Below are 9483 nucleotides of genomic sequence, written 5' to 3' on the forward strand. Positions count from 1 at the left end.
AGCTCCTCCGAGCCTGATGCTGAGTGGTACCTGGGTCTGTGTGTGTCAGACCCTTCTTACCCAAGCACTAGTCCTGCTTGAATGTGTGTATGCCTAGGTGCCCAGGGCTGACAGTCATCTTACTCAGGAACCAGCTGTGCCCGGCTGTGGGTGCATTCAGATGCCCAATGGTGGCAGAACCAGGCACCATCTGTGCCCAGCCTCAGATATATTTATATGCTACTAATGACTGTACTGAGGAGCTGGCTATTCAAACTGAGTTGAGTGTAATGTCTGATACCTGTATGTTTCAGGCAGAGGCAAAGTCCCCTGTCCTACACTATGTGGATGATAATGCAAACACATGTAAAACCCTCAGAGAGTCACTTTCTGAACATTAGTATTCATGTATCCAGACCCTGGGAAGGATGGAGTAGTGAGGCCATCACAGAGAGATTAGGCACTTGTCTATTCTCCAGTTGTCACAGCCCCAGATGTGGGAAAGTCTTGTGAGATGTAGAGATGCACTGAATGCTGGATGTATTCAACAGCACAAGTGAGCACTAAAACACAAAGATGTGGGGCTCAAGAGGAGCAGTCAGATTTCTCCTTTCAGAGTGATTCAGAAGGGGTTTTCTGCAATGCGAATAAAGCCAGGACAGTCTGAGCTGAAGCGTATCCATAAATTCCACCTTCTTACATCACCCACCTCAAGCTGAGGAACTTCTAGGATACAGCCTTGAGCTCCCTTTCCTGAGCTAAGGGGCACCTCAGAGAACCTCTACCAAGGCTGATGCTTGGTTGAAACAGAGTTTGGATCTGAAATCTATCTGGGTATTTATACTATGCTCATCACCACTGTATCTGAGTGCCTTGCAGAATTCCATGGGTCTGCCAAGTAGTCTAATCAATGCTGTTTTGTTGTTCTGTCCGTCTACCTATCTTCTGTCTCTCTTTAGGCATTTACGTTGCACACATTGTCTAGGATTCTCTTGCTCTGGATTGTGGGGAAGGGTGTATAAGACATTTAATATTATTTATTGGGAAGTCTGGCAAGGAAGGCAGCAGTGAGATTTGCGATCATTTTAACCTCTCATGGAAGGATAATCCAAAGCTACAGGCTGTCTGCTTAGAAAGTTCTGCCTCCTGTAGCTGACAGTTCCACTGCTCCTGGGGACGCAACTACTGTGGCTGCAGAGAGAACCTGGGCCCAAACCATGAATGATCATATATTGAATGGGGAGCCCTTGTATACTGTCCCGAGCACCAGGAAGGTGTGCTTGTGCTTCCTGCATTGTATAACGGGTAAGCTGACATGTTTTTAACTGGCTGGAGGCTTTTCAGCACTGGTGGGTGAAGTGGGTTACCATTGAGCAGGGAGGTCACAGGGAATCGATCACAGGGAATCAGTGAGGAAGAACTGTTCCCACACAAATGGAGAGCTGACACAGTAGAGTTCATTGGGTAACATTTCTTGCTTTTTTCTCAGCTCCAGCTCTCAGAAACAGCTGGCACATCAGCAGTCCCCAAGTCCTAGGGTGTTCCTGTATAACAAGTACCATCATCAAAACAACTGCTGAGTGGCAACTGTTGAGGGTCAGCTCTTCATCTTCAAGAGTGGAAAAAACGATGAATGGGAGCTGTGTCTCTGAGCAGGATGGGGATAGCTCAAGTTCAGGACATTCAGGTGGGCAGAAAGAAGAGCCCTGTCTCCAAAGAGACTCGTTGTTCTCTTCCCCCAGTGTGTCCATCATATCACAACTCCTCAGCCAGACAATTGCTAACAGGGGACTGGATCCAAACTTTCTTTTCCCTTCCTCGCAGACAACAGAATCACCCCAGGAAGCCAGGGACTGCCCATCTTTTAAGGAAGGGACACCAACCCTGGCCTCCCCTATGTGCTACACTCCAATCTCCAGTTTTGGTGACACAGACCAGTTCTATAATGAACACTTACGAGCTAAGAGGGCCAGAGTGGAAAGCATTATCCGAGGTATGAGCCTCTCACCAAACCCTACCACGCTTGGTACCAATGAGGAAAGAGACAGAGAATGCCCTGTGGAGAAAAGAAGCGAGAACTACAGGGAGAACAAGAGAAAGCAGAAGCTTCCCCAGCAGCAAAGCCCACATGTAGCACAGCTTGCAGGAAGAGGCAGGAGCAGCGCCAAGGCAGAGGAGTGCCACCAACTGAAGGAACAGCTTCAAGTTTTGCAGCAGCAGCTGAGGCAGCTTCAAGAGAAATTCTTGCAGGTTTATGAGTTCAGTGATTCAGATCAAAGCCACAAAGGGATGGAGAAGACTATGCAATTACTGAAGGGGAAGTGTGGAGACAGTCTAGATGAAAGCTGTCAGGCTGCTACCAGTGACCAACACAGAACTCTTCTCTGGAGGAGCATCTCAGGGATGGAAGGCCACAAAGTGTCAGAAGAAGAAAGGAGAATGGGGGATCTGGGTGAACTGTCCTCTGAAAAAAGAACATTTTCTGAGACATTAAAGCATGAGCTAGCCACAGTGGTATCTCAGGCTGTGGACACGGTTTTGAAAAAAATATTGTCCAAGCCATCAGGCCATCTGGCTCAGCTGTACAACAGCCTCCTAATCTCAGCACCAGACAGCAGAAGAGAGGATTTTGCCGCTGAGGAATATTCCAGCAGAAAATGGCTTCCTGGGGCTTCCTCACAAAATTTGGTAAATTCACTGACTGAAGCCCATACAGAGGCCTTGTCGCTAGTCATGGATAAGTCTCCAGACTTTCATGTTCACCCGATCAGTTCAAGAATGGCTAGAAAACCCTGCCATGTACCTAACATGAATCACCCCTCGGTCATGACTTCTCAAGTTCAAGAAAAACAGATTCTTAGCCAGCTACTAGAGTACAGTCAAAATGGCCATTGGAACAGCAGCTCTCATAGAATTGCCCCAGACAGGTCTTCTGAAGAGTCCCTAGATCTACCTTGGAGAGCAGTCAAATTGAAGTCATCAGTCATGAGACACCAGCAATATCCAATGTCCCTTAACACCGCTGAAATGGAAAGTTTGGCTCTTCTTCCAGCCAGGAAGGCAGAATGTGGAGAGCTGCAGACTGTGATGGATGGAGTGCCCTTCTCCTCAGTCCATATATCCTTTAGTGACCATTAAAGATCAGCAGTTAGAGCCTCAAGCATGAGTAGCAGCTCTTAAGGTTGCCCCCTCACCTACATGCATGAATCAGAGATAGTACGGGGCTGATTAGCTAACAGGGTTTCATGTACTACTGTGAGAAAGCAGGTCATGAGGCTCCCCTTTCACATGGTGCTGGCAGAGGAGCCTGGGCAGGAGAATCAGCTGTCTCAGATCTGAACCCTCCTGAAGGCCTAACACATAAGCTCCCTCTTCTCCATTCAGGAGGGCTGTACTGGGCTCTATTCAGAGCTCACTTTTGTTACTCCTGGTTGACCAGAAGGTGGCGCTATTAGCTAACACTGCTCACGTGCAAGACAGAGAGCTCTCATTGCAGAAGACAGAGTTCTCAGCCTGCCGGAGCTCCCTCCCCCATCAGAGACCCCATTAGTGACCAGTGCTCCCCAGGACAGGCCCATGGACTGAAGCTTTCTTCCCACCCAGAGCGAACACATTTGATTTTCAGCAAAACTGTCCAGTGGACTAGCAAAAGGCCCATTTTGGTGCTAATGCTCAGCACATCCAATATTAGGGTTGCCAGGGGTCTGTCCGTTTTGGACCGGAATGCCTGGTCGAAAAGGGACCCTGGCGGCTCTGGCTGGCACTGCTGACTGGGTCATTAAAAGTCCCATCAGCAGCGCAGTGGGGGCTGGGGCTAAGGCAGGCTGCCTGCCTGCCCTAGCTCCGCGTGGCTCCCAGAAGCGGCTGCCAGGTTCTTGCAGCCTCTAAGTGCATGGGCAGCCAGGGAGGCTCTGCACGCTGACCCTACCCTAAGTGCCAGCTCTGCAGCTCCCATTGGCCAGGGACCACGACCAATGGGAGCTGTGGGGGTGGCGTTTGCAGCTGTGAGGGCAGCATGTGGAGCCTCTCTGGTGGTCTATGCGCCTAGGGCTGCAGGGACCTGGTATCTGCTTCCTGGGAACCGTGGTAAGTGCTACCGGGACCCCCACCCCATGAACCCCCTCCCGCACCCAAACTCCCTCCCGGAGCCCACACCCCTGCAACCCCCTGCCCCAGCCCTGAGCCCCCTCCTGCACCCCAAACCCTTCATCGCTGGGCCCACCCCAGAGCCCACACCCCTAGTCAGAGCCCTCACCCCTCCCACACCCCAACCCACTGCCCCAGCCTGGATTCCCCTCCTGCATCCAAACTCCCTCCTGGAGCCCGCACCCCCCCAACCCCTGCCCCAGCCCGGAGCCCTCTCCCACACCCCTCATCCCCAGCCCCACCCCAGAGCCCGCACCCTCAGCCGGAGCCCTCACCCCCCTCCTGCACCCTAACCCTCTGCCCCATCCCGGTGAAAGTGAGTGAGGATAGGGAAGAGTGAGCAATGGAGGGGAGGGGGATGGAGCAAGCAGGGGCAGGGCCTCAAAGAAGGGGTGGGGCTTCAGGGAAGGGGCGGGACAGGGGTGTTCGTTTTTGTGCGATTAGAAAGTTGGCAACCCTATATACATCACATTCCAAAGCACTTTACACGCATGAACATATTATCCCTCTCCCTTCTGAGGTAGAGTAAATGGTATCAATGTCTTTATTTCACATGTGACGCTACTGAGACACACAGGTGGAGTGACTTTCCCCAGGCCGAGAGGATGTCGGTGACAGAGCTGGGAATAGAACCCAAGCACTCCTGACTCACAATCCCATTCTCAGGCCAGCTCTTAAATCTTGGTGATCACATGATCCTGGCACTGAAAACAGATTTTCCACATATGTCCACATTACCATCAGCCAGGACGGGGACTCCTGCTGGCTGCGGCTCTCCTGGGATTATCAAGGGGAGAAGCGTTCACTAGTGGAGTCTTAATTGGGGTCAGATAATTAGAGGATCCCCTCAGATGGGGATTCCTCAGGAAGCACCCTTCTTCCATCACCCCTTTACCATACAGCAGAGAGTGGGTTGTCTGTGCAGAGGAGACATCACAGGTAAAGATGGTCATGCTGGAGGCATCCTCAGGAGTGTCTGGCCTTGTGCAAATTCAATGATTTGTATGTGCAGGCAAACAGGAAACAGTTTTTCCTTGACTGGGGTAAATCCAGGAGGCTCTGACCCCTGGCCACCTGAAGAAGGCCAAGCTGATGTTTTTCTTCACTCGCTACCCCAGCTCCACTCTGTTGAAAACCTACTTTCCTGATGTCCAGGTACAGCTGCTTAACCCATCCCTGCTGCCAACCAAGCCCAACTGGCAGTGCTGCCAACCTCAAAGCTCCCGTTTTTGCCGATCGCATGTGAAAAGTAGCCCAAAAGTCACCAAAAGACAGTTTGCTTCCAAAAGCCCCAATTTTTGCCTTTTCAAAGAAATCACCATGGTTGGCAACACTGGCAGCGGCTGCTCACTTACACACGGGCCACTTCTGGGTTTATACCCCATTGCTGCCTTCCCATTGGCTACCTCCCCACCCAATTGGAGACATCCCACAGCCAAAAGTAGGGTAATCAGATGTCCTGAAATTATCGGGACTGTCATGATCTGAGGGGCTTCATCTTATATAGGCAACTATACCCCCCTCCTCAAAAAAAAAGTGTCCCCATTTTTCACACTTGCTATCTGGTCACCCTGGCCAAAAGGAAGCCCTGCTTTACCACAGCCAGCAGGGCTCTGTTCCCAAGGTGCATGTGCCATGTGGCTTCTGCTGGCCGGGAGAGGCGGACTTAGTCCAGCTGCACATACACCTCAGTATCTGCTCACTCAAACAGCCATCAGATAACAGCAAAGATATAGGGACTGGGGAGCAGCAGGGCTCTACAAGTTTGTCTACACGAGCCCTGTAGTGCAGAGTGTGAAGATGTGAACTGCAGCTCGCAGAAAAATGCTGCGTGTAAGTACCTCTCCCTCCCTCCCCCCGTGGACGCTGCAGATGTGAACTAAAAGGTGCCCAGTTTGCATGAACATAATCCTCTTCAAACTTATATGCACGCTGCAATTTACCCCTCTGTAGTCTGCACTGCAGGGTCGCACTGTAGCATAAAAAGCTGCCTGTTGCAGATTCAAGATTGTTTGTCATCGAGGCCTTTCAAAAGTAGCCTAGTTAATGAAACATCGCCTAGGGTGGCAACACTGCTTACTGGCCTAATACCCTGGGTTACACTATCTTATGCTAGAAGGCACGAACTCACAATGTTGTAGGTCCTCTATGTGCTTTAGCGGCCCTTATGGCTGAGCAGCACTGTCTTTTCATTGGGCTCTCCCCACCTTGCCAGCGATAGAGCGGGTGCAGGGACAGCAGCTGCTTCAAGAAGTGTGTGTGTACGCAGGGGATAGAACAGAGGAAAGGATGATCAAAATCTCAGGGTAGGAATGAGCATCCAGATGGTCCTCTGCAGCCTTACCAGCTACCCCTGCTGCACATACACATCCCTGTGTAAAGGACATGGGGCATGGCTAGATGGGATGCTTTTGCCAGGGCTGATGGATCAAAGGAAAGTTCAAGCTAAGATTCCTGGGCACCATCTGTGACATATGTACCAGGACTGTACTATCCTCCCAGCTTGCTGATTAATTCTGCCCCCTCCGACACTGAACCCCTGAATAGAATTCCTCTGCATTGATTACATGGTCTCAGGTGCAAGGCAGCATTTCAGCTATTCTTATGCGGTGGGGGGGGGGGAAGGGGGAACAGGCAAAATACAAGGAGAATCTTTCCTTCTCTGTTGGCAAATGATCACTGAATTTCACCCAGTCATTCCCCATGTGAACTGTCGGGGGCCGGGTGTGTGTGTGTATGTTGTGTTTTTGAGGAAGCTGAATGGGTTCTTTCACATTTTTGTATCAGAGGGGTAGCCGTGTTAGTCTGAATCTGTAAAAAGCAACAGAGGGTCCTGTGGCACCTTTGAGACTAACAGAAGTACTGGGAGCATAAGCTTTCGTGGGTCAGAACCTCACTTCTTCAGATGCAAGACTTGCCAGGTGCCTCTGTTGCCTTTCACATTTTTGGTATCTAAGATTTCTACATTTATTTTCTTTGCTGAAATCTGGTTCCTTCTCATGGCGTCCAATGGGAACAGGGGTATGTTTAACCCTTCCTTGTTCCTCTGGTGCATGTCCTTTCACAGTTCAACCGCTGCATCACTTCCCAGCTCATCAAGTGGTTCAGCAACTTCCGTGAGTTTTACTACATCCAGATGGAGAAGTTTGCCCGACAAGCCATCTTGGAGGAAGTCACGGATTCCAAACACCTGATGGTTTCTCGGGACTCTGAGCTCTTCAGGGCCCTCAACATGCACTATAACAAGGGGAATGACTTTGAGGTAAGACTGTGCTCAGACAGGATGGAAATGTCGGGGTGCCCTGGAGTGCACCTAGCCAATGTGTCTGCAAGCTGGGATCAGTGCCATCCCTTAGCTCCCATCACAGAGCAAAGGGATAGAGGGGAAAACAAGTTCTGACCATAATTACAAAAGACAGAAAAACCAGGCCTAAGGGCCTACAGCCTTAATTCTGGCATCACTAGCACATGTAACAGAGTCAACTGAGTTTGTGCTCAGCGTTGCTTGTAATCATTTGACTTAGGGGCTTGATGGTAAAAAGACAACTGCAGGCAAGTCACTTATGGGCTGATTTTCACAGGCACTGTACACCTGCAGATCCCATTGTTTGCAAAGGCTGCTGGGAAATCAGCCCATGCATACTTCACACTTGTCATCTTCAAAGCATTTTACAAATATTGATGGATTTCTCCTCACAGCTTCCAAGAATGTGAGTGAGGCATTAGTCCCACTGTAGAGATGGGGAATCCAAAATACAGAGAGGGTGAGTGACTTGCCCCAGGCCACACACTGGGAGTCGTGTCACAGCTGGGATTGGGACTTCCTGGTTCCCAGTCCCGTGCTTACTCTGCTTGATCAGACCTCTCCATCCAGTTATCTGTATTCTTATCCAGTGCCCATCTCCATGGTCATCAAGTGTCCAAGTCTCAGGAGGGACTTGTCACCCCCACGTGCCGAGATGAAACTCTGACTTTCTTCGCGAAAGCTTTAACTCTGAGATGTGAAGGGCTGGACTCTGGGCAGTGCCTTATGTACTCTGGGACAACCTGCCATCTTACGGCCCTCATGGGAATCACCATCGACTCAGAGGGGGCAGTCTGAGCTGTATGTCCACTTAGCGCTGAATCACAGGCTCCTTATGTGGGAACATTACGAGTACTCACCCATCACCCTCTAGGGCAGGACTAACCAGATCTTCTCCACGAAATGGAGGAACTATAGCAAAATTCTGCCCTTGCTGTCTGAGGATGAAACTGTGACCTGGTTGGGAAGAACCGTATGGGAAAGTAGTAGAGGTTATTTGAGGGAATCAACCACCCTGCTAACCTGAATGAGCAGCTGGGCTACTTGTCTGGGAGGGGAGACTGGAGAGAGGTTCAGCTGCTGGGGAGCTGGGTATCCACCCCTGGGGGAGCTGGGAAGGCTGCCAGTATCTGTGTCTGCCACGGGGGAGACCAGAAGAACTCCCTCTTCTTGTGTATGTTTGGCAGGGTGTGCAGCAGCCCTTCCCATCCTCCTCCTAAGTCTCCCTCTCTCTTTGTCTGCAGGTCCCTGATCGCTTCCTGGAGGTTGCTAGCATGACCCTGCGGGAGTTCTTTAGTGCTGTCAGGGCAGGGAAGGACTCTGACCCCTCCTGGAAGAAACCCATTTACAAAATTATTTCAAAACTGGACAGTGACATCCCAGATGTGTTTAAATCTTCCCGCTGCCTCCAAGAACTACTCCAGAGTTAAATCTGCATGGGAAGTGGCCTAAGACTATGTCATGCTGCAGCTTGATCAGAGAGAGGCTGGCCTGAGCTATGTAGCTGTTGAACCCAGCCTACATTGTGGGTAATGTTACTAGTATAAGACAGCAATAGCACCATTTCTTATGACGATATCTAATCTGGCCTGAAGCGTGCTCTCCCCTCTGGAGAGGTCTATTACATACTTGAATTGCCAGTATTTTATGTCATTCGTTATACCAGCGGTCCCCAAACTTTTTACCTCAGGGGGCCGGCAGCTAGGTGCTGGGAGCAGAGCGCCGGGCTCGGGACTGGGACTGGAGCCCCTGGTACAGGGCCAGCAGCTGGGGCCGGGAGTGGAGCTGGGTGGCGCTCCCTCTCCGCCCTCCTCCCCCCAGCCATGTCCCCCCGAATGTTTGTTCATGCCCCCCGACGGGAGTGCGCCCCACAGTTTGGGGATCTCTGTGTTACTTTGTAGCTCAAAGCAAGTGAGGCCTCATGCCTTAGACCTATAGGGAAGAAGGATGGTGGTTATGTCATCTGGCTGGAAGATCTACGTTCTATTCCTAGCGCTGCCCTAACACGCTGTGTGAGCTTGGGCAAGTCACCTTCCCTCTCTGTGCTTTGGTGT

The 9483-nt window shown here is 50.9% G+C and overlaps 2 protein-coding genes across 2 annotated transcripts; both read left to right on the plus strand.

Moving 5' to 3' along the window:
- Positions 1 to 1531: 1531 nt before the first annotated feature.
- LOC117877221 (prospero homeobox protein 2-like) lies at positions 1532 to 3117 on the plus strand. Its single transcript, XM_034770107.1, has one exon. It carries the CDS (start codon positions 1609 to 1611, stop codon positions 3115 to 3117), a length of 1509 nt encoding a protein of 502 aa, XP_034625998.1. The 5' UTR covers positions 1532 to 1608.
- A 900-nt stretch (positions 3118 to 4017) lies between these two features.
- On the plus strand, positions 4018 to 9018 carry LOC117876128 (prospero homeobox protein 2-like). The gene is made up of 4 exons (XM_034767961.1): positions 4018 to 4065; positions 5179 to 5280; positions 7193 to 7387; positions 8674 to 9018. Exons 1-4 carry the CDS (start codon positions 4018 to 4020, stop codon positions 8857 to 8859), a joined length of 531 nt encoding a protein of 176 aa, XP_034623852.1. The 3' UTR covers positions 8860 to 9018.
- The last annotated feature ends 465 nt before the right edge of the window (positions 9019 to 9483 follow it).

Source organism: Trachemys scripta, chromosome 4, assembly GCF_013100865.1.
Source record: "Trachemys scripta elegans isolate TJP31775 chromosome 4, CAS_Tse_1.0, whole genome shotgun sequence".
Classification (NCBI taxonomy): Eukaryota; Metazoa; Chordata; order Testudines; family Emydidae; genus Trachemys; species Trachemys scripta.

Bases quoted from the DNA above. Each gene is read 5' to 3' on its own strand.
- LOC117876128 (XM_034767961.1), top strand. From the start codon at position 4,018: ATGCGCCTAGGGCTGCAGGGACCTGGTATCTGCTTCCTGGGAACCGTG. The intron at 5,281-7,192 runs GTACAGCTGCTT...GTCCTTTCACAG, and splicing joins CCTACTTTCCTGATGTCCAG to TTCAACCGCTGCATCACTTC. The intron at 7,388-8,673 runs GTAAGACTGTGC...CTTTGTCTGCAG, and splicing joins ACAAGGGGAATGACTTTGAG to GTCCCTGATCGCTTCCTGGA.
- LOC117877221 (XM_034770107.1), top strand. From the start codon at position 1,609: ATGAATGGGAGCTGTGTCTCTGAGCAGGATGGGGATAGCTCAAGTTCA.